Source organism: Aspergillus fischeri, genomic scaffold (genome assembly GCF_000149645.3).
Source record: "Aspergillus fischeri NRRL 181 1099437636263 genomic scaffold, whole genome shotgun sequence".
Taxonomy (NCBI): domain Eukaryota; kingdom Fungi; phylum Ascomycota; class Eurotiomycetes; order Eurotiales; family Aspergillaceae; genus Aspergillus; species Aspergillus fischeri.
This window is the reverse complement of record NW_001509763.1, coordinates 728,576-756,510: the sequence shown is the minus strand read 5'-3', so window position 1 is coordinate 756,510 and position 27,935 is coordinate 728,576. Positions and strand designations below refer to the sequence as shown.

Genomic DNA, 27,935 nt, shown 5'->3' with positions numbered 1-27,935 from the left:
CACCGCCACAAAGCTGAGAGCTCCTTTCTGTCCTGTCAGCCAATCTTTAAGAGCCCAAGGACGCAAGGCGCTCCGTGTTCTAAGGACATTCGTCTTGATTCCCTGGCGAACGTCACAGATACATTATTCTCTTCAAAGTATTTCTAGCTCACTATCCCCTTCTAGATCGCCGTCCTTCTTAATTTATTACTTTCAGTTTGAAGCTGTCCCCATTTCTTCTTCGATCGTGCTGATCGTACTGCGAAGGCAGATAGCAACAGCTCTACGATTCAAGCATCTATAATGTCAACTGACCCCAGTGTTGTCCCTAGCTCCACAAGCTCCCCGTCATTGATCTCAGTGCCCGACACCCCGACCGATCCAAGCTCCGGCCCGTACACCCACTCTACCACGCCGCTCTCCGAAGCTCCACTGCGGAACCCGCCCCAAATTAAAGAGGCCCAAGCTACGCAGTCTGCTACGATGGCCGATCCCAACGCCAACAGTAATGCTGGATTGGATACCAAACATGAGGTAGAGCCTTCTATCGACAAAAATGGAGCAAAGACAGAGGCAAAGCCATCTGTTTCTGTAACGGAAAATACTGCCGTCAAAACCGCATGCAAAAAGCATTCAGGGAAAGAGTCGGACGCCGCCGGCCGAAAACGTGATTCCAAGAAAAAGAGCCATAAATCGATCTCGACGCCGGACGAGAATACGACCTCGGAGTCAACTTCATCCTCTGGCAGCTGTAGTGTCAGCGATTCTGGCTCGGAGGATGACGAGACGTCATCTAGCTCATGTGAATCAGAGACATCTCGAAAGAACCGAAGAAACCGGTCAAAGAGCAAAGCGAAGAAGGTCCTTAAGGGTAACCGGAAGAGGAAGTCTCGGTCCCACCAGCAAGTAGCTTCGGATACAGACACCACCAGCGATGATATTGACGAAGATGAAGACCCACTGGATGAGAAAACGCTGAGAAGGCTTTTGACTAGGCTCCAGGCGAAGAGGTCGGCGAAGAAGCTTCGATCCAAGGGGGACTCCTCCGAGGATCAACCGGAAGAGGATGTTGAGGCCAATTCAGAAGAACTGGCTTTGTTGCTGGCAAAAGAAATGGCAGCTCTGAGTCTCAAGCTTGGCGACGGACGCAAACTAGGCGATGGACGCTGGGGCAGAGCTCGCGGAAAGAGACACGCGGCTGACGGCCTGACAGATGGTCAAAAGGGCAATCTGCAGAGGTCTAAGCACAAATTGAAAGCTGCTTCGAAAATGGCCTTCAAGCGGGTTGATCAATGTGAGTGAGCGTAACTCGTCCCCCCTGTGTGAGGGCGACATGTGCTGACATTTTCTTCCCTGTTAGTGTGGGATAATACGATCCATAATTACAAGCTCACCGAGACTGTCGATGATACCGGTGCGAATGAGTGGGATCAGTATATTTTTACGGTTCGGCGCAAGTTTGACTGGGAGAACAAGTATCTGGAAACTGTCGTCGATATCAAGAGCAAACACTTGCGGGACGCTCTGGCTAAGATCATGGACGGTGTCAAGGGTGTGAGCTTGGTACAGGAGACTGCCGTTGTCGATCCAAACATGCTCTTCCTGTATCTCGAGGAGACTCGCGCATACATGAAGGAGCTGAAGCAGCAGGCCAAAAAAGAAACGAAGAAAAAGGCCAAAAAGCTGGCGGATCTCAAAGCAGCGCAACTCAAGGTTCTCATCAAGTATCTGGACACTGACTACGCAGAGACGAAAAAGACTCTGTATCCTCTGCTGGAAGCGAACATGATCACCTTCGATCTGCTGTGGGCACTATACAAGCCGAACACCATCGCCTATACATCGACTTACGGCAATCAGGACGAACCACGTGCCTTCAAGATTGAATACGCCACCAAGGAATCCTCTTTCATGAAAGGTCAATGGTACAGCATCGAGGGTCGCTACTTGGAGTACGACGGCAAGTCATTCGGCATGGGAACAATGGCTGCTGAGGTAGAATTCTTCAAGGGCGTTCGCAAGATTACGAGCCTCGGATGTTATCCACTCAAGTACCACAGGGAGGCTGAGGAGGTCAAGGTCAAGCTGATCGAGCGCGGCAAGAAATTTGTGGCGCTTGGCGGTATGAATTACCGCTTCCACAAGGGAATGGCCTTCTACAAGAAGAAGCGGACAGTCATCAAAGTCAACATCAATGGTCGAGTCATGATTGACCCCGCGATCCATCGTCGCATCAACCCCAACTACCCAATCAGTACTGTTCGTCCCAAGGACCCTGATATTCTAGGTGCGTCAGATGACGAGGCGAGCGATGACGGATGCAGATGCGGGATGTCTGATTCGGATGTCGATCAGCAACAACACGAAAGTCGAGACTCTGATAACCCCAAAATCGTGTACAAGGTCGTGCAAGACAAAGATGGTAGACCTCGTGTCGTGGAAGTGGAGCTGGATGAGAATGGGAATGTGATTCAAAAAGAGAAGATGGACGACGTGCAGGACCCCTCTGACCGTGAGTTCACTGAGGAGGAGTTGCTCATTGCAAGTCCCGTCGTTCTGGGGTTCGCCTTCAGTGAGAAGTTGTGGCTGGAGTTCAGCGTCTCCGGAATCAGCGACATCGACTGGAACGAGGACGCATTTGACTCTCTTGTCCTTCCGGACAATCAAAAGTCGATCGTCAAGGCCCTTGTCGAGTCGCATACCTTCCGCGCCGCCCAGAACATCGACGATGTCATTCAGGGCAAGGGTAAAGGACTTGTCGCAGTGCTACATGGACCACCCGGCACGGGCAAGACCCTGACTGCCGAAGGTATCGCCGAGTTGCTAAAACGGCCTCTGTACATGGTCAGTGCAGGAGAACTCGGAACCGACTCAAGGACTTTGGAAGCGGAACTCAACAAGATTCTGGACATCGCCCACTCATGGGGCGCAGTCCTGCTGCTGGATGAGGCTGATATTTTCCTCGAGAAGCGCACAATCCAGGACATCCATCGCAACGCCCTTGTGAGCATCTTCCTCCGCCTCCTCGAATACTTCCAAGGCATTCTCTTCTTGACCACCAACCGCGTGGAAACCTTTGACGACGCATTCCAATCTCGTATCCATGTCGCACTGCGATACGGAGACCTTACCACCAAGGCAAAGAGAAGCGTCTGGAAAATGTTCCTGGAAAAGGTCCAGGCTAAAGAGGGCGTACAGACTGCAACGTTCACCGACAAGGACTTTGATGCGCTGGCACGCCACAATCTGAACGGCCGTCAGGTAAGTCCCCTTGCTTCCTCCTCGTCATGCAAGCATGTATCGGGTTGTTAACACTCCTTGTAGATCAAGAACTCCGTCCGCACGGCTCAAGCGCTAGCAGTCAACGAACAGACTCCGTTGTCGATGCAACACATCAAACGTGTCCTTGAAGTTGCCGAGACTTTCGACCATGACCTTCGCGGCGGGACTGGCTACATGGACGCCATGCGAAGCTATACGTAATACGTAACACGCCTATCCACATCGGTTTCACTATGCTGCTGGATTTCCTTCTCTCCTTGCTTGTGTACTTGCTGCTCTCCTTACTTCTCTAATTGCTTTTCTACTTGCTTCTCTGCTGATACGGTCGTTCAGGAATACCCTTGCTTTTTGCTCCAGAGACAGTTTCTGATCGTTTCGGTTTCATTTCATCCCGCTCAAGCGTCGTCTGGACATTCTCGCATTTGTTCCTTTTTCTGCAATATTTTTTATGATACGGCCAAGATTGGCGAATGCTACGAAACAGTTATTCGGAGGAAATATGCCTGATACTGAGAAAATCTAGCGAGACCGAGTCAATCCTTCCAAGGGCAGATGTCTTGCTCAGGGGAACTATATGTCAAAAATACGAGCGAAGAACGAATTCAGGAACAAATTGAAATTTTCATTTATAGGAAGGAAATACATGCCATCTGCTTTTCCCATCAAATTCTCGCCAGTCATCAAATCCTCGTCAAGGGAAGAGAAATGCTTCAAACTCTGCAGCCGCATTCATCCGGTATCAATGTCGATGCGGGATGCGAAGCATATAGAAAAGGCGGGAATAATAGGCTAATGACAAAGTACACGAGTGACTGTTATACAGGGACGAACGTAGCTGCAGAATAATTCACACTTAATTAGAAAACATTTAAGGGTTCTGAGCGACGAAGTCACGACCCTTCTGAATGTTCTTCTTGAGATCAGTGAGAGCAGCCTGGATGAGCTTCTCCTCGTAAGCGTTGACCTTGCCAACTTCAAGGATCTTCTCAACACCGTTGGGGCCGAGCTCGACGCGGGAGGCGAAGAAGTCAACACCCTGGTCCTTGTAGAGAGGGCTCTCAACGAAGGTGGGTTCGATGACACCCTTCTCGCCCTGAGCGGCCTTCAGGAGGGACTCGGCGAAGCGAGCACCGGCCATGGCCATGGAGAGAGTAGCAGAACCGGCACCGTCCTTGGCCTTGACGACCTCATCACCACCGAACTGGATGCGGTTGACGAGCGCGTCGCGGGTCTCGCCCTCAATATCGGGGTGGTTGGACTGGGAGAGCAGAGGAACGATGGTGACACCGGAGTGGCCACCAACAACGGGGACGGCCTCCTTGGCGGGGTCGGTCTTCTTGATCTGGGAGATGAAGCGGGAGGCACGGACGACATCGAGGGTGGTGACACCGAAGAGACGCTTGGGGTTGTAGACACCCTTGGACTTGAACACCTCGGCGACAATGGGGACGGTGGAGTTAACCTGGTCGTGACATTAGTGCTGCCGATCTAGATATGATTGCTCGGGATACGTACGGGGTTGGAGATGACCAGGATGTTGGCCTCGGGGGAAGCATCAGCAGCAGCCTTGGCGAGGTCACGAACAATAGAGGCGTTGGTGTTGAAGAGGTCTGCCAATGGCAGCGTCAGTAATTGTCCTTGCATAGGGAAGGCCAATGCACATACCGTCACGGGTCATGCCGGGCTTGCGAGGAACACCGGCAGGGATAAGGACGATCTCAGAGCCCTTGAGAGCATCGCGGAGACCAGAGGGAGTAGGGTCATAGCCAGTGACGGTGCTGTTGGTGTTGATGTGGCTCAGATCAGCAGCGACACCTGTCAAAAGATCATCGAGTTAGCATATACTGGAATTTTGAAATTTTGGCAACGCAAGTGTCGGATGTCCGTAGACGTACCAGGGCCACCGCGGATATCATAGAGGGCAAGCTCAGAAACACGGGGGTTGAGCTTGAGCAGGAGAGAGAGAGGCTGGCCAATGCCACCAGCAGCGCCGAGAACAGCGACCTTGGAGGCCTAAAGATGAAAATGGACATGGTTAGCACATTCGCAAAGCTCCGAGGTACCGAGCCGAGCGATGGGAGATGGGTCTACATACCTGGCTGGCAGAGGCAGAAAAGGCCCGCTTCTGGAGGAGGTTGAAGGACTGACGAGCAGCGAACATTTTGTCTATGATCCGAAGACGGAATTTGATCTATCCGCGAAAGAAAATGAATTGAGAGAGAGAAGGATGGAGATGATCTGAACGGGGAAGAGGAAGGAAAGAAGAAAAGGGAGGAAGAGGTGACGGTTAACTTGCCGGTGAGAAGGATTCGGGGCGGCTAATTCTCTCCGTTTCCGACCATCTCCACAGCGTGTTGCGGAACTTCTTCGTGCGTCACATGGAGATTGAACTACATAAGTGCCTTGAATTTTCTGGGGAAACCTCGTTGCTCTTTATGATACATATCTCTATATGATAAAAGGACCTGTGTGGCAGATATTGTTTTTACTAACTTGTTGTTGCCCTGTCATTGACAAACATCAACCTGACCGTCCCATTGATTAGTCTCTTCCCTGGGTTATTTATCCGTTCTCTGTGACCAAATGTACTAGGACCGGGTTCCCTCGAGCAAGTCCTGTGAGATCAATTGCAGGTAAGGATGCTTGATCATCCATTTAAACGACTCACTGGATACCTCAGTCTGTCATCCGGTAGCACCGGGAGAAAGGAATCACCTGTCTAAGGTCAGAAAGCCGGCCCGACATCTTGCAACGCCAACTGGAGATTGGCCTGTCAGCAGCGGCCTGTAGGAACTCGACTACATGCTCCCTTCCGCCCTTTCCATCCGTGCGTACCCTACTAGTGTTGTCTGTGCAGTTTCCGTCATATTGCGCATCCTCCGTATGGACGAAAACGCATAATCTCTCTTGTACGTCATTCTTGATGAACTGACTCCAGGTGAAACTCAAGAACGTGAGAACGACAGCGCGCAACCCGACAAACATAAATCGGAAGCACACAAGATGAAGGTAGACCAGAACGCCTGCGCTTTCAAAACCACTCGAAGCAAGAAAAATGTATGACGCAGGGGAACAATTCCAAAGAAATGAGTATATAGACACATAAAAGTTACCTCAAAAAGTGTAATACCAACCAGCAAAAGAGGAAGAAAACGAGAACACCACCCCAAAATATCCACTTGTCCTGCTTTGCTCTTCGTTCGACATTTCGAATCGTGTCACCACTCACACCCAGGGTATTCGCAACACTGTATAGCCGGCGCTGCGTGCCTTTCAGCACCTCGCGTTGTTGCCCAAGGTCTGCTAGAACAGCGCGGCCTCTATCGAGAAATTCATCAAGTTGCGAGTTCGTGTTGGCAAAAAAAGATTGCTCTCGGAGCGCATGCGTCTCCCTGGTGTAATCCGCTGGCGAAGCTCCGAAGCTGAGACCTGAGCGGGATGATGAAGTGTTTGCGAAAGGCGAAGATTGTGGGAGGGAAGATTGGGCGTACGGGTTCTCGGGAGTCGCTGCGTGGTGTGGTCGTCGGCCAAGCAGCTCGTTGCGATTTGTCACCGATTGCTATATAGCAGTGCACCATGTTAGCAATTGCCAGGACATGTACAAAGGGGAGGGGCTTGACTCGGATGAGCTTACAGCTTCTTCACGCTCCTTTCGGAGTTGATCAAAGTGTGTCCTATAATCCGCAAGCTCGGCGCGAAAATTCTTGACTCTTTCAAACGCCTTTTCTTGCTTCTCAGGTATCAATTCCTTCTTGGACAAGGCCGAATAGTCATCGATAGTCCGTGATAGCGACGCCAAGGAAGCTGCAATCTGGCCTAATTATCCGCGCATTAGCATGTCACATAGACTAAACAAAGAAACGCTCAGCGGTGAACTTGTAGCCCTGTACCGGATCTGGCGTGGGAGCGCATGTCTTCAAGCCGTACCTTGTAAAGCTGCAGATGTTGTTGTGGGCGACTGAGAGAATGTGTCCAGATCGCGGCGGATGGCAGAAGACTGCTTGAGTGCTGAATTGAAAAGGGAGTTCTGTGATCAAGTATGGAGGTCATATGTCAGTCATCAAACAATGCGCTTCGATTAATGACCATGGCGGGATTCACACACCATATTTGCTTTTGCAGAAGTTATGGAAGAGAGCCAGTTGTTTGTTTGTGTATGGTTTCACGAGCAGAACAGGATATGCTCCATATGATCGGGCAAAAGACGCAATGTTCTCCAGGCGTATGTTCGAAATTAAGGTCAACAGGAACAGTTGACGAGGAAGAAGCTATACTGCAAATCCACCGAACGTTGCCAATAATTCTTGTGGAAGGCCGAGGCCACATGTTCTTGCAGCGGATGCGAATCTGACGTTGTTGACCGCCTCTGACATATGAGCTGTCACTCTTGAAAGGTGGACACTTGATCACTAGGCAACATCTAGACCTTGCGGCTGTCAGTATAATGCCATGGTTTCTCTATAATTTCATTTCTTGAATGCAATGCGACGGGGATTTTCAGTGACTATATTACTATACTCCCTTTATCCACCTTGTTGCTGAATTGCCAGAACCGGTAGAGACAGCTAAAGGATATATGTTAGGTGTGACTTCAACGTGAGAGATGAGTGGATTTATTATCTTCGAATAAGTTACAATATGACGAGAAAATTGCCAACTCCATTTCCCCTGGCATTCATGTAAAACCGCTGAGTTCACCCGATCATAACTCCATATATGGAAATGAACTCAAGAAGCACAAGGCCCCTGCTCATATCATATCCAGGACGCATCAAACCTAGTTAGGAGGGTACTTGTTTTGTAGCAGCCACCTAAATTCGATTTATTAGCCCAAATTCTCTTCTGTACCTTGTCGCAGGATGCCGATTCAGAAGAAAGTTGGAAACTCACTTGCTGACAAAGTAATCGACCGTACTGAAGGCTCCGACGATACCAGTCCATGTTCCAACAAGCTTCAACGACAGCTTGCCTTCAGCATGCTTCCTGTATGCGCCATATCCGAGCGCGGCACCGACAAGCGCGTACAGCACGGCATTCCCGAGGAAGACAGGGTTGCGCTTGGCGACATGGCCGGCGCGCGTAGCCTTCGCTTCCGCCTTCTCCGCCTTTCTCTGCTCTTTCCGCTCCTCTTTCTCCTGTGTCTCTCTTTCTAAGCGATCAGCCTGAGTAGTGGTCTTCACTTCCTGGTTGAGGAAATCCGAGTCCACTGAGACCACATGCGGGGAGTCGACGTCAACTAGGGAGGCCGTGCTTTCCGCTGTTTCACTCAGATAGGTTCGTGGTGGGTTAGGGGCGCGACTGTATTGTGGAGAGTCAGTCAATAACCCCCAGAAATTTGGCTAATTTCCAGATAACAACTTACGCCTACATTAGAGTCGGTCAGTCAGATCGCCTTTCGAGATACAACATCCTCGTGGGAAGCGGGAGAAACTGTGGATAAGGCACATACCTCCTCTGGTGTCTGCTTAGGGCCTTTGGCCGCGGCTTCTGCGTAAGACATGTTTGCAGGATTTCGGTGACACAAAGGGCTGGAGGTGATGAAGAAAGGATCTGTTACCAGTCAGTGCTCCGTATCAAAAGTCGTAATGGCGAACAATGGGCGGCATATCGCGGAGCGGCTGCTCCAAGGTCGCCCATGTAATATGGTACAATATCACGTACAGGAAATAAGGTGATATTGAGAGATTCAGAAATCGAAGATAGTAAGTAATCAACTGACAAAGGTGTGAGATACTAGAAAGAGAATTTGGGCAGGTGATGACCACTTCTATTTATGCAGAATGCAAGGGCCCCTAGCACTGGCTCACAAGTATGACATCACTCCCTGAGCGGGAGTGGGCACTGCGCACATGGTCCAAGAAATATGGATGGGCCCATCACCTGTTTAGATAACTCCATCCAAATTTGTCAGTTTCAAATTTACCGTCATTCTATAATGTTTACCAAGTTGCACGGAAGTTCGAAGTAAAATGGAAATCTGTCTTGGCGGGCGACTTTGTCAGTCTGCGGTTGTCGCGTCAACTGACCTAGTGACAGCGGAGGGTTGCAGCAGTCCTAGTCAATATGGTTATCGATGGTTGCGAGGGGTTAAACGCACTGTGAACCATCCTAAGAATGCACCATCGCGAATCTGGACTGAAACCAGACCTTAGCGAGTTCTGCATGGCCTTAGTCATTGATGTTCTACATGATAGAAGTAGGCCAGTACATGGGCTTAAAGTTTCTGAAGTAACAAAAGGAATCGATATTGAAATGCTAGAATCGTACTCAAGTGACCAGAAATGGTCAGAATCAACTATAGTAGGTATTTTTGGGTACATATTACATGAGACCATAAAAGAACTCCGATCTCAAATGGTACATTTGGTATTTCGGAACTTCGATCGGTCGAACTTCATTCACAGAAGAAGCTCCAGGGGGTTCTCAACAATCTTCTTCAGTTCCTTGATCCATTCAGCACCAACAGCACCATCGACAACCTTGTGGTCGAAGCTGCCAGTCACGATAATCTGGTCATCCCACTCAACAGAGGTACCCTCCTCAGTCTCAACGGGAACAGCAACCTTGCGGGTGGTGCCGACGGCCAAAATACCAGCCTGAGGGGGGTTGATGACAGCGGTGAATCGCTCAATAGCAGGGTTCATGCCCATGTTGCTGATGGTAAAAGTGCCGCCCTGGTACTCCTCAGGCTTGAGCTTGTTCTCCCGAGCGCGCTTACCGAGGTCCTTGATCTGGTTAGAGATGCTGGAAAGGCCAAGACCATGTACGTTCTTGACAACGGGAGTAATAAGACCATTAGGAGTGGCAACAGCAACACTAATATCAACGGTGTTGTGCTGGCGGATGACAACCTGGCCGTTCTCCTCGCGCCAGCTCGAGTTGACCGCAGGGACCTTCAGAAGAGCGGCGGCACAAGCCTTGACAAGGAAGTCGTTGACGGAGAGCTTGTATTTGCCCTCAGCAGAAGCGTTGAGAGCCTGGCGTAGCTTCAGAAGCTTCGTAACGGACAGAGTGGTCGAAACGAAGAAGTGAGGGTTCTCTCTCATCGACTGCTGCAGGCGGGTAGCAATGGTCTTGCGCATAGATGTGAGAGGGATGTCTTCATATGTAGGGGCGGTGGCGGCGGAAACGCTAGGCTTGTACTTCTCCACATCTTCCTTGGTGATCTGACCACCACGCCCAGTACCCTTGAGAGCCTTGATCGGAACACCTTTCTCCAGGGCCAATGCCTTGGCAGCAGGGCTGATGTTGGGCTCACGGTCAAGACTAGGCTGGAGCTTCTCAGTAGATGTCTCAGGCTCCTGAGCGGCGGGTGCAGGCTCGGGCGTCGAGGGGGCTGGTGCAGCCTCAGCCTTGGGCTCCTCCTTGCTCTCCTTGGCGGGAGCAGCTCCCTTATCACCACCGGCGTCTTCCAGAGTAAAGCTCTCAAAGGGGGCGACATCTGTTCCTTCCTCCACAAGGACGGCGATAGGCTGGTTTTGCGCATTAGCGATGGGACTCAGCGGACCACGGAAAATTTTTCAGTCAATACGTACAGTGCCGACAGACACATCCTTCTCACCAGTCTCCTTCAGAACCTTGGCCAAGACACCCTCCTCTTGGAATTCAAAGTCCATCTGTGCCTTATCGGTCTCGATTTCCACGAGAACATCACCCGGCGACAGGGAATCACCGGCCTTCTTCTGCCAAGCTCCAATGTTTCCTGCGGACATTGTGGGCGAGAGGGCAGGCATGCTGATGATGGTGTGAGGGGGAAAGGCTGTAGAGGCGCATGGTTAGGATCAAGTCTTCAATACGCGAATGTGATGGAGACGAGGAAAAAACAAGACGACATACACTTGGAGGCATAGAAACGGGAGAGGGCGGATAACGCAGGCAATTGGGGTCTATAGATCAGGATAATTTTATTAGTATCATTGTCAATACAGATTGACCATGAAATGTCCAAGGTGAACCATACTGGACAGCGTCCTTGAATCTGTGAATAACCTGAGGCCGCCTCACGCAGAGGCCGCCTTTCGACAACATGGCGCTGGGAATGCGCATTCGGACAGCTGAGGCAACCATGGTGCCAAATGCTGAAGCTATGATACAATTAAAAGCCCGCGGCAAAAGAGAAGAGAAGATAAGATGGAGATGGGGCCGGAGGATGAGTCTGGCAAGTGGTAGGGCCTGTATCAGAGAGTTGGGGATGCAGCTCCTGGAACTTTTCTGTTGAGCTTCCGGTGAGCGATCGGAATAGTTGTCGCCGGATTTCTCCAGGGCGGGCTTCTCCGAGTTACGTAAGCCCAGCGCCGCATCTTTGGCACGCAGCGGTCGCCGTATATTTGTTCCGCCTGCGGGAGAAAGACACGCAGCCGCATCAGCTCCAGGACCCATGCAATAGCGCGATACTCCGGCCCACGGTTTCTATCTTCTTCCGTCATTCTTTTTTCCTTAGTCCGATTTCTACATTCCATGTGTATTTTTCGTTTCAGTTGTTGAATGCTCCGCTCGGAGTTTCGCATAAATGGCGGATGTTGAGAACGGCTCTTCGCAGGAGCCCAATCGGACATCTGTGGTGCTGCCGCAGGGAGACAACAAAGAGAATACTGTCGATACCTCAACGCCTGTTGAGTCTGAAAATGTTGTCGAGGAAGACTCCAAGCCTTCTCTTCCTCTCGAATCACAGAGGCAGAAAATTGATATAGAGGAAGTTACAGACTCCAGTTCACCACAGATCAAAGTAGACTCCTCCGAAGTAACAGAGACCGCGGACAAACCTCCGAGTCCTCCGAACGACGCCGCTGATGCTGAACATCCCGAGAAACACGGCTCCCCTCAGCCGGAATCAAAAGCAAACGATGTCGCTAGTTCGGGAAACGATCAGGCAGAGGCTCCTCCAGGAGACTCTGCTGGCGACAAGCAGGATGACGGCGCTGTCCCCCAGTTTGAGCTTACACCAGATACCCGACTGCGCTCCGACTCGAGATCAACGACTGCTACATATGCCACTCAGCGCTCCGTACCTGTCAGCTCTGCAGTGTTCATAGTCAACGCTCTCGAGACAATTGGGGCGTCCAAGGAAGCCAAGAAGAGCAAAGAACTGGATGATGCCGTGAAGAGCGCGTTGGCGAACGTTAAGCAATCAGACCGTCAGCCGATTGATCCGGAGCTTATATTTCGCCCTCTTCAGCTTGCGACAAAAAGCTTCAGCATCCCCTTACAAGTCACTGCGCTCGACTGTATCGGGAAACTCATAACTTACTCTTACTTTGCCTTTCCATCATCTCAGGATCGCAAGGGCTCGGAAACTGAGGCCACGCCAGAACAAACTCCTCTCATCGAGCGTGCAATCGATGCCATCTGTGACTGCTTCGAGAACGAAGCCACTCCCCTTGAGATACAGCAACAGATCATCAAGTCACTTCTTGCGGCAGTCCTGAACGATAAGATTGTGGTACACGGAGCTGGTCTCCTAAAGGCTGTCCGCCAAATATACAACATCTTCATCTACTCGAAGTCTAATCAGAACCAACAGATTGCCCAAGGGTCACTGACACAGATGGTCAGCACAGTGTTCGACAGGGTCCGTGTGAGACTCGAGCTGAAAGAATTACGTTTGCGTGAAGGGGAAAGGGGACAGGAGAACACACCTGACGCTGCGACAGCCGAAACGGTTGAAGTGCCCCTGTCAACCGATCAGGATCAGGCATCTGATGCAGCCTCTGTTGTAGCACCCGATCAACCCGTCGCGAAGGAGCCTGGAGAAAAGCTTACTCTGCAAAGTTTCGAGTCAGGCAAGGATGTCACGTCGGTCGCGGATAACGCGCCGACAATGGTTACCCGCGCCAAGCTTGGTCAAAAACGAACGCAGTCATTGTCTAGCACATCAGGGGAAGAAAAGGAGGACGGCGACGGGACAACTGACGATGATGAGGACGAGATTTACATCAAGGACGCTTTCCTGGTATTTCGAGCTCTATGCAAGCTGAGCCATAAAATCCTTAGCCACGAACAGCAACAAGATCTCAAGTCTCAGAATATGAGGTCCAAGTTGTTATCATTGCACCTCGTTCATTACCTCATCAACAACCACGTCGCGGTCTTCACCTCCCCGCTTCTAACCATCAGGAACAGCTCCAACAGCTCCGATGCTATGACGCTTCTGCAAGCTGTTCGGCCCCACTTGTGCCTCAGTCTGAGTCGAAACGGGTCGAGCTCAGTGCCCAGGGTCTTCGAGGTTTGCTGCGAAATCTTTTGGCTCATGTTGAAGCATATGAGAGTGATGATGAAGGTTTGTCCATGTGCTTATCTTCTTTGTCTGACGGGTTCTAACTCCTCACAGAAAGAACTTGAGGTTTTCTTGAAAGAGATATACCTGGCAATTCTCGAAAAACGGAATTCACCTGCTTTTCAGAAGCAGTACTTCATGGAGCTTGTGGAGAGACTGGCCGATGATCCTCGTGCATTGGTGGAGATATACCTCAATTATGACTGTGATCGCACTGCGCTGGAGAATATCTTCCAAAAGTACGTTTGTATCACGTCTTGTCTCAATCTCTTTGGCGCAGTATTGATTGTTTTTGCAGCATTATTGAACAAGTTTCACGATACTCGAGCGTACCTGTCGCAGTTTCCGCAGTCCAACAGCAGCATTATCAAGAACACCATGTCAAGGTATCAAAAGTGGGCGCAGATTGGCATCAAAGCGGGACGCTGCCTCCGACACTCACGACAGCGCACATAGCCAGTATTCAGCAACCAACTTTCCAAAACGTACCGTCTGAGTATATCCTGAAGAACCAGTCGCTGGAATGTTTAGTGGAAATTCTACAGTCACTGGACAACTGGGCCTCTCAACGAATTGATGACCCAGCCGCTGGGGTTACAAATCTGCTGTCCCAGAAATCAATCGATAATTCCAGAGAGTCGATAGACACCAACGCTGCGACCTTTTTATCCTCTCCAAGAGTCGAGGGCACCGACGGCAGTACTGGTCGGTCGACACCTGTGGCAGAGGACGATCCAAGCCAGATCGAGAAAGTCAAGCAGAGGAAAACCGCGCTGATGAACGCAATTCAGCAGTTCAACTTCAAGGCCAAGCGGGGTATCAAGCTCTTTATTCATGAGGGCTTTATACGTTCGGACTCGCCCGAGGACATTGCAAGTTTCCTGTTTCGCAATGATCGACTGGATAAGGCCATGATAGGAGAATATCTGGGTGAAGGCGACGCAGAGAACATTGCCATTATGCATGCATTTGTGGACCAAATGGACTTCTCTAAGCGACGCTTTGTGGATGCACTTCGTCAATTCCTGCAACACTTTCGATTGCCCGGGGAGGCCCAGAAGATAGATCGTTTCATGCTCAAGTTTGCCGAGCGCTACGTGACTCAAAACCCGAATGCCTTCGCCAACGCGGACACTGCGTACGTGTTGGCTTACTCGGTCATTATGCTCAATACAGATCAACATAGCGCTAAGATCAAGGGTCGCCGCATGACTAAAGAGGATTTCATCAAGAACAATCGGGGTATAAACGATAACCAAGACTTGCCCGATGAGTATCTGGGGTCCATATTTGATGAGATCGCCAACAACGAGATCGTGCTCGACACTGAACGAGAGCACGCTGCAAATCTGGGCATTGCCACGTCCGCTACCACAGGCGGCTTAGCTTCCAGGGCAGGACAGGTCTTCGCAACGGTAGGAAGGGACATCCAAGGGGAAAAGTATGCTCAAGCATCTGAAGAAATGGCCAATAAGACGGAGCAGCTCTATCGGAGTTTGATTAGAGCGCAGCGGAAGACGGCCGTTAGAGAGGCCCTCTCACGCTTCATCCCCGCGACTTCGGTACGGCATGTTGGATCTATGTTCAATGTGACTTGGATGTCTTTCCTCTCTGGATTGTCTGCTCCCATGCAAGACACACAGAATCTTGAAACCATTAAGCTCTGCATGGAAGGAATGAAACTGGCAATACGTATCAGTTGCGCTTTTGATCTGGAGACTCCCCGGGTCGCATTCGTAACGGGCCTTGCCAAATTCACAAATCTGGGCAATGTCAGGGAGATGGTACCGAAGAATGTTGAGGCTTTGAAGGCGCTGCTCGACGTGGCGCTCACCGAAGGGAACAACCTGAAGAGTTCCTGGAGGGAAGTCCTCACCTGTGTCAGCCAGCTCGACCGGCTTCAACTTCTCACTGATGGCGTCGATGAAGGTTCACTACCCGATCCATCACGCGCCCGTATTGTACCACAAACTCCATCTGATGGATCCCGCAAATCTATGCAGGCGTCAAGACGCCCTCCCCGTCCGCGGTCAGTCAACGGACCTACGGCTTTCCGTTCTGAGGTTGCTATGGAAAGTCGATCCGCTGAAATGATACGCGGAGTGGACCGCATCTTTACAAATACTGCAAATCTCACTCATGAAGCTATCATTGACTTTGTTCGCGCTTTAAGCGAAGTGAGTTGGCAGGAGATTCAATCTTCAGGTCAGACAGAGTCCCCTCGAACATACAGCTTGCAGAAGCTTGTTGAAATCAGCTATTACAACATGACCAGAGTCAGGATAGAGTGGTCGAAGATCTGGGACGTCCTTGGGCAGCACTTCAATCAGGTTGGATGCCACACCAACACTACCGTGGTGTTCTTTGCACTGGATTCCCTTCGGCAACTCTCGATGCGTTTTCTGGAAATTGAAGAGCTTCCTGGTTTCAAATTCCAAAAGGACTTTCTCAAGCCGTTTGAGCATGTGATGGCCAATAGTAATGCTGTTACTGTGAAGGATATGATTCTTCGATGCCTGATACAGATGATCCAGGCACGTGGAGATAACATTCGCTCAGGCTGGAAAACAATGTTCGGCGTCTTCACAGTCGCTGCCCGAGAGCCATACGGTAAGCAAGTTTCTTATCGCCTAGGATCTATGTGATGATGATGCTAATACCTAGAAGAGGGCATCGTCAACATGGCATTCGAACATGTCACTCAGATTTACAACACGCGGTTCGGTGTGGTCATTACACAGGGAGCTTTCCCTGACCTAATCGTTTGTCTCACGGAGTTCTCCAAGAACATGCGATTCCAGAAGAAGTCTTTGCAAGCGATCGAGACCTTGAAATCAACTGTCACGAAGATGCTCAGGACACCGGAGTGCCCTCTATCACACCGTGGAACTACATCGGAAGGCGTTCAAGAGGACGGCACAAACCTGGCCAAACAATTATCACGGCAATCTCAAGAAGAGCAGTTCTGGTATCCTATTTTGATTGCCTTCCAGGATGTACTGATGACGGGTGATGACCTTGAGGTTCGATCAAGGTAAGTTCCGAGTTCTGACTTTGCCCCGGGAACCTCGCTGATCAGGAAACCAGAGCATTGACTTATCTTTTTGACACACTGATTCGTCACGGAGGCGACTTCCCTCAAGAATTTTGGGATGTCTTGTGGAGACAGCTTCTCTATCCTATCTTCGTCGTCCTTCACTCTAAATCGGAGATGTCCAAGGTGCCAAACCATGAAGAACTCTCCGTATGGCTGTCAACAACAATGATACAAGCCTTGAGGAACATGATTACACTTTTCACGCATTATTTCGATGCGCTGGAATATATGTTGGGTCGTATACTCGAACTTCTTACACTATGCATCTGCCAAGAAAACGATACAATTGCGCGGATCGGTAGCAATTGCCTGCAACAACTGATTCTGCAGAATGTTGCAAAGTTCCAGCAGGAACACTGGACCAAGGTTGTAGGTGCTTTCGTGGAGCTTTTCAGCAGGACCACGGCCTACGAGTTATTCACAGCCGCCGCCTCGATATCTTCGAAGCCAGCTTCAATTAAGAACGGGAACGGGGAGGCATCCAACGAGGATGACCTTCACAAGCCGGAGCAAGAGACAGCCGAGTCAACGCCTGTCCGGGAAACTCCATCGGACGCCCCCAGGGTGAATGGATCACAGCCTGTGACTTCTGAGCACGAAGAGGGCGACATGCCTGCCGCTTCGACCCCCGAGTTGGAAGATTACCGCCCGCAGGCCGAACCCCAACAGCAACCCGCTGCCGTGACCGTTGCGCGGCGCCGATTCTTCAATCGTATCATAACAAACTGCGTGCTTCAGCTACTTATGATTGAGACTGTCCACGAACTGTTTTCGAATGACAAGGTCTATGCTGAGATCCCAAGCCACGAACTTCTCCGTTTGATGGGGCTGCTTAAGAAAAGCTATCAGTTTGCGAAAAAGTTCAACGAGGACAAAGAGCTTCGGATGCAGCTCTGGCGCCAAGGCTTTATGAAACAACCGCCCAACCTGCTTAAACAGGAAAGTGGCAGTGCTGCTACATATGTTCACATCCTTTTCCGCATGTACCACGATGAGCGAGAAGAACGAAAGAGCAGCCGCGGGGAAACAGAGGCTGCGCTTATTCCGTAAGTATAACGGACTTCGTCGTTACCAACCACTGCTAACAAAATAATTTTGTCCAGTCTCTGCGCTGATATTATCCGAAGCTTCGTCCGACTCGATGAAGATTCTCAGCACCGAAACATAGTGGCCTGGCGCCCTGTAGTTGTTGATGTCATCGAGGGCTACACAAACTTCCCGTCTGAAGGTTTCGATAAACATGTCGAGACTTTCTACCCATTAGCGGTCGATCTATTGGGCCGCGACCTTAACCCCGAAATCCGCCTCGCTCTTCAGTCCCTGCTTCGAAGAATCGGAGAAGCAAGACTGGGTATAGCTGCTGTGCAGACACCCATCAGCCCCAGGAGCTCTATCTCGCAGCACCACTCCCGCAGGTATAGTCGGGATCACTAGTGTCTGGGGTCGGAGTTCTGATGAAACGGTAGTTTGTTGGCCTTTGACTTTTATTTCTTTTTGGATATCCTTGCCTACTCTATAAGAGGCTTTTTTACTTCAATTGCCCACTCTGGAGGAGTGTTGAATGTAGACTTAACAAATATATTGCATTGTCATTCTCGGACTTGTAAATTATAAGAATACAGACCGTCTACCTGTTCTATCAATATCAAATTACCGAACTTGAGCTCGGCGACGCAGACGTCGCTGTCACTCTGATATTTGTGGCCGTAAAGCGGCATCAAGCCGATACATCAATCGCATCACTCTTGGCAAGCAGATATTGGCGACACAGTCGACGCTGTCCCAGTTGAACTAGCAAATTGTACATGCATCAACTAGCTGGAATGGACTTCATTATAAGACGGAATCTTGCCAGATGCGAAGTGAGCAAGAAGACGATCCATGTCCTGTTCGCTCATTCTCACGAGCTCTTCGAGACTCCATGACTCGCAGACCCCGGACATCCTTTAATAAGTCAGCAGGCAGCTCAATCGGAAAGGTAAGGTCCACAGTACCACTTCATTCTCTTAGGCCCCTCCTCTGGCCTGGCAGCGACCTCGCGTAGTTTCTTGCGTAGTTTGCCCACATTTTCTATGGCGGCACCCATGTTGTCGGGCAATGATGCTGCAATTTTTTTGCGAATGATACTTGCAAGTTTAGGTCCATTTCCATTCGTGCTCACCATCACTTGCAGCGGTCCATCACGGTACATGCTGCCAAAGTAGAAGTCGCACTCTGCGGGCACATCGGCTATGTTGGCAGGTATTCGCTTCTCCTTGCACAGTTTCCAGACGCGAGACGAGGCGTCGGGGTCATCAATGGCGCAAAGTACCATATCTGCTCCTTCTAGATCTTCTGGCTCAAATGTGCGATCGACATGCGTGACTTGGCCCTCAGATACACGGAAAGCAACTTCATCGTTGAGACCTGAGCGAGGACAGACGACTGTTACTTTGGCATCGGCGTTCAGAGCGTGGAGAATGCGGCCTGCAGCTACCTGTTGAATGTTCTCGTTAGCGCTCTGTGGTGATGCATATATATATATATTTTCTGCGGCTGAACATGCATAAGACTATACCTCACCACCGCCGACCACTAGGACATGTTTATCTTTGACTTGCCAAGCAACTATCATGGAGCCCCCTCCCTGGACTGGAGGGTACTTGTGCGACATTTTAGCATAGGATAGATATTTTGAAGCTTTACTGAGACGTTATCTGTAGCGGGGAGTCATTTGCAGTGCCGCTATCTATCGATTGGCGGGGCCATTGTACGGGGAGCTAGAGACACCGAAGACGACCTGGCCTATTTTTACCTTTTCCCTTCTCCACCAACTTTTTTTTCCTCTTCCCTCGGCCATTTGAAATGCCCTTCACAACCACTACCTCCTTTTTACTCTTCCCCCCCTTCTCCCCATTGTCCATGCCTTCATTTCGCAGTACATAATAGGTCACGATGCGGGGAGTACAAATCTTCTCTGGGACATCCCACCCTGTCCTTGCTGAGACCATCTGCGAGCGTCTAGGCACACTCCCCGCTCGGGCAGTGCTCGGAAAGTTTGCAAATGGCGAGACAAGAGTGGACATTGGAGTTTCCGTGCGGAACCAAGATGTATACATTGTCCAGAGCGGCAGTCAGAAGATCAATGACAGTGTCATGGAGCTCTTGATCATGATCTCTGCTTGCAAGGGTGGTTCCGCGAAGTCGATTACAGGTGAGCTTTTCGTCGAATTATTTGATGACCTTGCGCAATAACTAACATGATTCTACAATAGCGGTTATGCCGTATGCTGCCCGTCTAACGTGAAAATTACGCATTGTGCTGACATGGACGAGGTATTTTCCTTACTCCCGCCAGTCGAAAAAGAAGAGCCATCGGGGAGCCATCACCGCTCGAATGCTGGCGAACTTGCTTTCGGTCGCTGGAGTAGACCACGTCATTACTCTAGATTTGCATGTGAGTTTAATAGATGGTTGGTACAACGGACGAATAGACGTCTGACTGAATACCAGGCGTCACAAATGCAAGGATTCTTCGGCAAGCCTGTGGATAACCTCTTTGCCGAGCCTTTCATTGCCCGTTGGATTCGGATGAACGTCCCTGGCTGGAAGGAGGCTGTCGTTGTTAGCAAAAACGCTGGAGGTACCAAGCGTGTAACATCGCTAGCGGACACCCTGAAGCTCAATTTTGGCATTGTCACAACCGACAGACGCCGTCCGAAGGTCACTATGTCCATGACAGATAGTACTGTTTTTTTCGACTCTATGAATGATAGCATTCCCAAAGATCCGAAGCCTTTTGTCCTGCACCTCCGCAAGAACTCCCACGGCGGCGAATCGAGCGAACACAACACCACAGAGCCCGAGGAACTACTGCGCCCGGAGACACCACCCGCTGCTCGTCGCCCGTCAGAGTTGGAAGCAGCTCACGAGTACACAGACGTGCGTGTGCGTGATGTGATCACTGGCCGACTTGTACAGGGCCATATCGTGGATGATGATTTCCCGTCGGGTGGTCCCACCTCGGTACCTGCCTCTGGCCATACAACTCCAGGACAGCCGTCCAGCCAGGATCAACCAGAGTCCGTCCCAGACGCGATGGTCAACTCATTTATCTCGACCACATCTTCTCTACCTGGAGATCATGCTCTTGGCGGGTCGTTCGATGCCGCTGAATCTTCGGATGAGGAAGAGAGCAACGGGCGAAGCGTCGAGCAAGAGAAGATGATCACCCTGGTAGGTGATGTCCGAGACAGGACTGTTTTCCTTGTCGACGATATGATCGACAAGAGTGGCTCGTGGATTGCTGCCGCAGAAACGGTTGTCAAACGAGGCGGGGCTAAGCAGGTCTACTGCATTGCTACACATGGACTTTTTGGCGGCGATTCCCTCGAGCAGATGGAAGCGTGTGACGCGATCGACTATATTGTCGTCACAAATACCTTCCCAATAACTCCCCAGAAGATGAGAAAGTCGAAGAAACTGGTTATAATCGACGTTTCGAGTCTTCTTGCGGAGAGTATCCGACGCCACCATTACGGTGAAAGGTCTGTAGTTCTGCGGACTGATTCTTGACCGAGTCAATTTGCTAACTCCAACTCAGTGTGTCGGCGCTTTTCCACCTCAACGACTAAATAACGTGGCGAAGTCTATCCCTGTGGTATACGAGATTATTTCGCACACTATCAATGAATGAACGTACAACAATCCCAAATGTTGGTAAGAATGATGCATCAACAGTAACGACAGCTTACGACTCTCTTCTTTTCTCTTGTATTGATGATCAATTTTTTTATACTCACGAGAAGGCCAAGGGTTTTGAGTGTATCTTCATTGTGATACATTTGCTGGACATTTTCTCTCCCGATGGCAAGGGTGCTAGAATACTCACTGGCGTCAGAACAAAGGCGCTCAGGTTTGACGTCTGAATAGGCTAAGATTGAGCATTCTTTGCTCACCTATAGTGCAATATCATCCCCAATGTCGCATTGGCAAGACACATGCATTCTTCTGTTTCAGTGATATACGGATCCTGAAGCTAGCTTCACCGGACTAAGTCCATCTACACCAACGGTGCAGTCCACTTTGGGTACTGCAGGAGCATCTTGTCTTTACAAAGATTGTTCTTAACGGAGCGTTGGAAGAGCAAACATTTGGCCTTGTTAGTTCTCTGTCTTCTTCGTGTCGTTTGGCATGGAGGGACGGATGCGCTGCAGGGCTATTTCGAGGAACGAAGGCATCAACGTCTGAGTCCCGTCAATTGATGTGGGCTCTGGTCTTTTGGACCGGTGGACTTGATGCAAGAGAACATCTCGAACATTCTCATGTTATGTATCACAATGAGCTAGTAGCAAATAGATAGATGTGCGAATGGCTTGTCAGTAAGTCGTAGGAGTGTCTCGTGCTGCCCCTGAAATGGTTCTTCCGGTGGATCCTTGTAAGATCTACAGCGCAAGAGGTAGCCGACTGGTCTTTTCATAGATCTCTACTGCGACTATGCTGTATATTCTCGTCTCCATCCAGGTCACCCTCGTTTGATTGCAAGGAAACCCGCAGAGCTAGCTGATACGTAGCCTCGTAGTAGTCAGTTCCGGAGCGAGTCCGACGATCTCGCAAATATGGACTCAGAAACCTGTCTGATGTCTTCTTTATGAACAAGGGTGCTTATCAAGCGGTGTGCGCATACCCGTTCACTCGGCGCTTCGCTGCGGTGAGGCGCTTCTATGGACATAGTTCTACAGAGAAGGTTCGATCTACCTCATAATTCATAAACGACATCATCAGGATCGCCATTAATATCACTGTGATGAGATGAGATATGTAATATCATTTGAGTACCCCACGGCGTAGTGATAGTGCTGACAGCCTGACCCGAATTCCAGGATAGGTCTTGCTCTCGGGCCTCCCCCTGCATACTTCTGATAGATAGTCGGCGGGACTCACACCGTAGCATACATATCCCTGGATCGCGGTAGGGGGTGCAGCGATGCGGATACTGATTCCAAAATCCAACCACCTGCTTGTCATATGCATTGTCGCGACGAAGAAGAAATTGTCGACTATCTCGATGTACAATCAGAGCTGCGGCTGCGGTTGGAGTGGGGATTGACATTCAGCTGCAGCCTCACCTCATCGAGCTTGCGATGCGATGGTTTCCAAGGCGCCAGGAGGCACACAAATTAATGTCACAAAAGTACGTCTGAGATTAGTACGTAGTGTGTTTAAGTGGGGATCCCCCAAGTATGGACCTCCCGCCGAAGTCATGGTCATAAATTGATGGGCGAGGGCGAGACGCACACTCGGCAATGAAATGTGATATGTCGACTTGTCAAAACACCGCACAAGTACCATGCGTCATCGGCGCCGGAAAGGACTTTTAATTTCGAGTCCAGGGCTGTGGCAAAATGAGCAAGGGGTGAGAACTAACAAGTGAGAACTGAGCAGTCTCGGATTAGTTCGAGATGGTTGGGACTTAGTGCACCGGGGAAGCACCCCCGGTAGATCAGAGCCAAAGTTCGTTCTCCTGTGGAGTATTGGACTTTTCAGAGAATCCAGGCTTGTCTTGCTTTCCAGCTCGTATTTTAGGACACGGTGGACAACGACATGGATTGCTCGGTTCCATATCGTATATGAGGACCAATCAGTTGATTAGGGTAGGGATTTCATCATGCCTCTTGCACATTCCCTAGGTGAATACGTACTATGCTTGTCTTGAGCCAGGTTGGTGTGATAACGACAATCAACAATCCAATAGCAACTATGAATAAGCGATTGACAGGGAACTGGCAGCCTCCATGTGTCCAGGATACCCTCCTGTTCCCTTAGCGTTCCTTCGAATCAGTCTCGACTCTCGAGCCATCAACTTAATCGTTTCAATATACGGAGGAGTCCGCGTGCCGTCAATTCGTAAAGACCATGAAGCATTGGGTTTAGATCCACTGCAGGCGTCCCGAATGGGCCAAAATGTCCACCGGAGAACCACTAAGAGGGCCCGAACTTCTTTTTTAAAATAGTTCCCTCGCTCGTTTTTCGGTCTCCGGAAGTTCCCTGAGTTCAGTCCAGAACCGACCATTTACTTATTCGGTGTAGTCTTGAGTGTGGTGGAAAGTTCAGTTGACCGTTACATGTTACATACACTCTTGAAAAGGCATAAATATGGGCGACCGTCCTGTTTCTTTCCAAAGAGCGAACTGGCATGAATCGATTTGGCTATCGCAGTGTACATCATAGCAAATCAATTTGACCATTGATAGACTATGGATAACCTTGAGCTTGAGGGCTGGCAGAGAAGCCACTCTAGCCGCGAACCAGGTTGGCGGGCCCGCGGATCACCCTGCACAAGCACGCCACGATCATCCAGCATCGGGCGAGATCTGCTAGAGTATTATGATTACTTCTTCCAGGGTCATTGTTCTCATGTACAGAGTAATACAAAGAAGTAGGGAACTCTCTGGAAGGATAACTCATCATAATATGGTAGAGTACGTACAGTAGCACCTAGCTTATGTAGGTAGGACACGCCAATTTCATTGGCGGGTGGTATGAATTGTATGTGTTTGTTTCCCGTTCCTCTCTCAGTTCCCCTGCTTTGAGTGGATCGTGTCAACTAGTAATATGTTACTAAGGTACTTTGACTTTTTGAGTGGTCTGTTGGTCGAGATTAATCATCAGGCACTTGCTAACTAACTAGTTAACTAACTACTAGTTGTAAGTTTGGAAAAACAAAACTGAGTTGCGGCGAGCTTGGTCCTTTGTGAAGCTTCAAAAAAAAAAAAAAACATGAAAAGAACAATCACGTAGCCTCACAAGGCATTATGATGGAATTGGTGAAACACTGTTCATAAACCTTGTCCTTGTCCTTGTTTTGTTCTTCTTTATTGTCCTACAGTGACTGGGATTCGGTTTCACAGAAATCTTCATGATCAAGTCTGTTTAGCTCATTTGAGATTTCTACCATTTTCCTACATTGTCAAACAATATCCAGTTTATCGATTCGATGTTGCGCCACGCTATAAAAATGATGGTGTTATGACATTACCCTATGCATACCATAGGATGATATATCTACATCGGAGAATTTATGGGCAGGAATTTGTCACCGGCCAGAATTCCAGGCCCTTGGATCTGGGTTTGATCCTCACGATCCTTGATCATGGTTGACGTCTAGATGACCGCAGCCGCAGAAAAAGAAAAGAGATATGAGATGCAAACATTTGCACCTAAGACATATTATGTGACAAATGATGATGTATTCCGGACCGTAATGCGTAGAAAAGCGTAGCTGCACCTCTGATTGCTAGATCTTGAGATCGTCCATGCCAAATCGCCAGCACCATTTGGCTGGGAAAGTGGGAAGGGCTGTGCTTTTTTCGACCTCCAATCAAAAGACGTCGATCTCCCAATTGGCTCAGGGACAATCTTGATGGATGTTTAGTACATTGCAAGGAATAAAAACATGTCAAATCAGAAAGAAAAGTCTATATGATGCCCTATTAACTACTAGTTGATACTCCGAGTACTCCTATTAGTCCTCGATACCTTAATATTTCTGTGGAGTGACCCGTATCTTGGTCTATTTGAAATCGTCTCCAATAATGCTGGAAAAAATAGAACAAACCATTAATTCGATATTCAGTGTCCAATAATTTGTCAAACATCTTATTGTTAAAGTTAAGATTGGGACTATTGACGCTTTCCCATCTCCCCGGGACTGCTGCTACTGTCCATGGCCCACTGTCGACTATACATCACTTTTCCATGCGTCTTCGAACCTCTTCTTCCCACCTTCTCACTCTCCTTCCTGTCTCTCTCCTGCTTCAGATCTCATCTCTGTCTCATGTTGTGTGGCCCATCGTGCAGTTCGAGCAGTACTTTTTGCTCCCTTCTCTCTATTCGTCTGGGATTCTGAGGCTCCATTCCACCATTGTCCATTCCTCTTCCTCAAAGAATCCAGGCTCTTTTCTCCACAGACCTAATTGTCAGTTCCGCAATTATCGGCTGCATGCATTGTGTGAGAGAACATCATTTTCCTCGAAAAGCAACTTCCCTACAGCCACAGTCAAGCCATCTGCCGGTGTCAGGCCTGGACCCCGTAGTTAGAACGTTGTACAATCGCGCATCCTTCCAATCTCCTGAGGAAAGACAAACAAGATCCATTTTGAGTGATGTGTTCATCGGATCATCGCTAGGCCTACGCTTCTACCATCTGGTTGAGATTGAAACGTCGCCTATATATACTATGGAGTCGTCGTCTACAGCTTCAACCGATCTCTTCATTACACACAACACTCAAATCCCTATTCCATCTCTTTTACCAATCCAAAGCATAAGTTGATCGTTGCACACCGACACATCCTTTGTTCCGGTTCTTCCAGATTCCATCCCTACCATCTTGTCTGGACCCTGCAGCATTGTTGCATACGCCCTTGCCTTATCTCGACTCTAGAGCCCGGGTATTGTTTCCCAACTATTCGGATAAAGAAGGAGCCATCGCCCTTACACCTTTGTCTAGCGAGACCCAGAGATCTGGTTCGACCCGATAAGATTTTCTTATTTGACACTTCCGTGTTGAACTCAATAAGTACGTGGCGGAGCCAAGCATGACTGCCATTCCTCTGCTCACATACTAACCTCTGACAGTCATCAACATGGCCAACCAGTGCTCAGGACATGTCTTCGCTATTGTGCAAGCTACCAACGGGAATATTCTCACCTGGCGCTGCTCAGATTGCAACTCCGGTCCGTTTGTGGCTATCTGGCGGTGCAAGATCTGTGGTCACTGTCGCTGCAATGCATGCCATAACGCCAAAGCTTAGGCACTAGACATCCACGGCGTCGTGCTGGACCGGTAGGCTCTCATTCGAACAAGTCAAGGCTGTGGAATTTGCTGATAGGATCCTTAGACCACCCTCGTGGCATCTCAAGCAGTCAACTCGTACAAGACTCAACCAATTCTCAAAGCTCTCAGTCTATCAGTTGACTGTCCTTCGCGGATGTTCGCATCCTGACCGACTGGCTGGCAATTGTGATACTCACCTTGCTCGAGGCTTCTCTGACCTGTCGTACTCGATTTCATGAAGCACACACAACTACCATCAACTCCTCAGCTCTCTACTTAATGACGTTTGCGAAGACACGACCCAATCTTGCTGTTTTCATGAACTGTTCTTTCAGCACTGTATTGTTACTCGGTGGCAGGTTCAGCGGACAAAAGCTTAGGTCCTTATCTTTTTACTTGATTTCTCTTGATGGGCGCTCCTCTGCATGGCATACAGGTGGCTGTCTCTACTTTTGATTTTATCTTTTCAGTTTGGTTTCTTGGCCAGGCTGCTCTTCGTTTGCTTCCCTGGGAATGTTAAATAGAGAACATACATAGACTCAGGCAACTGACGCGGCAACGCACCCCATTACACCCTTTTCAGACTCAGTGCTAGAAAATGACTACTCTCATAACACCTTATCCAAAAAAATAATCAGTGTAGATCCCTTGGGATCAGGTCTCGTGCCCATTGACTTAGTTTGTTGTGGTAGCTTGTACCACTCGAAATGCATCGTGTACCACCCAGCCAAGCTTCACAAGGACAAGGGTCCAAGGCGTGATTGCCGTTGGTTGGATTCTAAATCCATACCATACACCCTTGTGCTATTGTTGAGTCATTGCTTCTTCAGGGATTGCGTACTATGCTATGTGCATCCTGGAATTAACCGGTGGAAGGTATGGAGCACATGACGGCCAATAATACTCGTTTTTTGTGTCTCTGATCGATGGTAGTGCTACCGGTTGGTTGATTGAACTGAAGGATCTCTGAGATGTATGTCCTTGACATAGTTATTAATAAATATTCTATGTGTGACAGTTTCCTGATTGATGCACAGATGGACTCGAAGTGTATGTTTATACGCCGGTTCCGACATCGCGGATAACCTGATCAGACGTGAGGCTTTCTTGAAGTGGTATCAATGCTGCTGTGCTGTTAGTATTGCTGCTGCTTTGGTAGCTTTTGTTATTGTTGTTGTTGTTGTTGTTGTTGCTTGTTGCTGTTGCTGCTGATGCTGTTGATACTGCTGCTGCGCCGCTCTGCTGCTTTTGCTCATGAGCGAAAGGGCAAAGAAGGAGACAGAGGAATATGAGCTTTGACGACCCCAGATCCTGGATCTTCAATGTAAATCCTTCCATCATTTGCAATACCCGGCTCGAGCTTCATCCAGGGTAATGAGACGAGCTCATTTCACAATCGAGTAGTCGGAAGCCCTTAGCTCACGCACTGTTTCTTTGGCATAGCAGTCTGAGTCCGCTCGTCCTTCTTGATGATCCTGCTAAGATGA

At 49.5% G+C, this 27,935-nt stretch overlaps 8 protein-coding genes across 8 annotated transcripts, besides 3 other annotated features; 3 read left to right on the top strand and 5 right to left on the bottom strand.

The window, feature by feature from the left end:
• Positions 1-282: 282 nt before the first annotated feature.
• NFIA_026990 (ATP-binding protein) lies at positions 283-3,462 on the top strand (the record flags this gene model as incomplete). Its single annotated transcript, XM_001261521.1, has 3 exons — positions 283-1,273; positions 1,340-3,240; positions 3,304-3,462. The coding sequence occupies 3 exons, from the start codon at positions 283-285 to the stop codon at positions 3,460-3,462; spliced, it is 3,051 nt and encodes a 1,016-aa protein (XP_001261522.1).
• A 48-nt stretch (positions 3,463-3,510) lies between these two features.
• Positions 3,511-3,576: a microsatellite.
• A 553-nt stretch (positions 3,577-4,129) lies between these two features.
• Positions 4,130-5,422, bottom strand: NFIA_026980 (malate dehydrogenase; the record flags this gene model as incomplete). The annotated part of the gene is made up of 5 exons (XM_001261520.1): positions 4,130-4,723; positions 4,777-4,871; positions 4,927-5,076; positions 5,157-5,274; positions 5,357-5,422. The coding sequence occupies 5 exons, from the start codon at positions 5,420-5,422 to the stop codon at positions 4,130-4,132; spliced, it is 1,023 nt and encodes a 340-aa protein (XP_001261521.1).
• Positions 5,423-6,370: 948 nt separating this feature from the next.
• Positions 6,371-7,369, bottom strand: NFIA_026970 (golgi SNAP receptor complex member 2 family protein; the record flags this gene model as incomplete). The annotated part of the gene is made up of 4 exons (XM_001261519.1): positions 6,371-6,820; positions 6,896-7,077; positions 7,189-7,288; positions 7,367-7,369. 4 exons carry the CDS (start codon positions 7,367-7,369, stop codon positions 6,371-6,373), a joined length of 735 nt encoding a protein of 244 aa, XP_001261520.1.
• Positions 7,370-8,147: 778 nt separating this feature from the next.
• Positions 8,148-8,761, bottom strand: NFIA_026960 (uncharacterized protein; the record flags this gene model as incomplete). Its single annotated transcript, XM_001261518.1, has 2 exons — positions 8,148-8,600; positions 8,711-8,761. The coding sequence occupies 2 exons, from the start codon at positions 8,759-8,761 to the stop codon at positions 8,148-8,150; spliced, it is 504 nt and encodes a 167-aa protein (XP_001261519.1).
• Positions 8,762-9,659: 898 nt separating this feature from the next.
• On the bottom strand, positions 9,660-11,328 carry NFIA_026950 (putative pyruvate dehydrogenase complex, dihydrolipoamide acetyltransferase component; the record flags this gene model as incomplete). Its single annotated transcript, XM_001261517.1, has 4 exons — positions 9,660-10,733; positions 10,797-11,020; positions 11,098-11,147; positions 11,222-11,328. 4 exons carry the CDS (start codon positions 11,326-11,328, stop codon positions 9,660-9,662), a joined length of 1,455 nt encoding a protein of 484 aa, XP_001261518.1.
• A 442-nt stretch (positions 11,329-11,770) lies between these two features.
• NFIA_026940 (Arf family guanine nucleotide exchange factor SEC7) lies at positions 11,771-18,065 on the top strand (the record flags this gene model as incomplete). Its single annotated transcript, XM_001261516.1, has 6 exons — positions 11,771-13,537; positions 13,589-13,773; positions 13,833-16,144; positions 16,202-16,568; positions 16,622-17,677; positions 17,735-18,065. 6 exons carry the CDS (start codon positions 11,771-11,773, stop codon positions 18,063-18,065), a joined length of 6,018 nt encoding a protein of 2,005 aa, XP_001261517.1.
• Positions 18,066-18,445: 380 nt separating this feature from the next.
• NFIA_026930 (bifunctional precorrin-2 dehydrogenase/sirohydrochlorin ferrochelatase MET8) lies at positions 18,446-19,284 on the bottom strand (the record flags this gene model as incomplete). The annotated part of the gene is made up of 3 exons (XM_001261515.1): positions 18,446-18,575; positions 18,626-19,107; positions 19,189-19,284. 3 exons carry the CDS (start codon positions 19,282-19,284, stop codon positions 18,446-18,448), a joined length of 708 nt encoding a protein of 235 aa, XP_001261516.1.
• Positions 19,285-19,565: 281 nt separating this feature from the next.
• NFIA_026920 (ribose phosphate diphosphokinase subunit PRS1) lies at positions 19,566-21,185 on the top strand (the record flags this gene model as incomplete). Its single annotated transcript, XM_001261514.1, has 4 exons — positions 19,566-19,824; positions 19,886-19,895; positions 19,947-20,067; positions 20,124-21,185. 4 exons carry the CDS (start codon positions 19,566-19,568, stop codon positions 21,183-21,185), a joined length of 1,452 nt encoding a protein of 483 aa, XP_001261515.1.
• Positions 21,186-27,570: 6,385 nt separating this feature from the next.
• Positions 27,571-27,680: a microsatellite.
• Positions 27,612-27,653: a microsatellite.
• Positions 27,681-27,935: the final 255 nt, after the last annotated feature.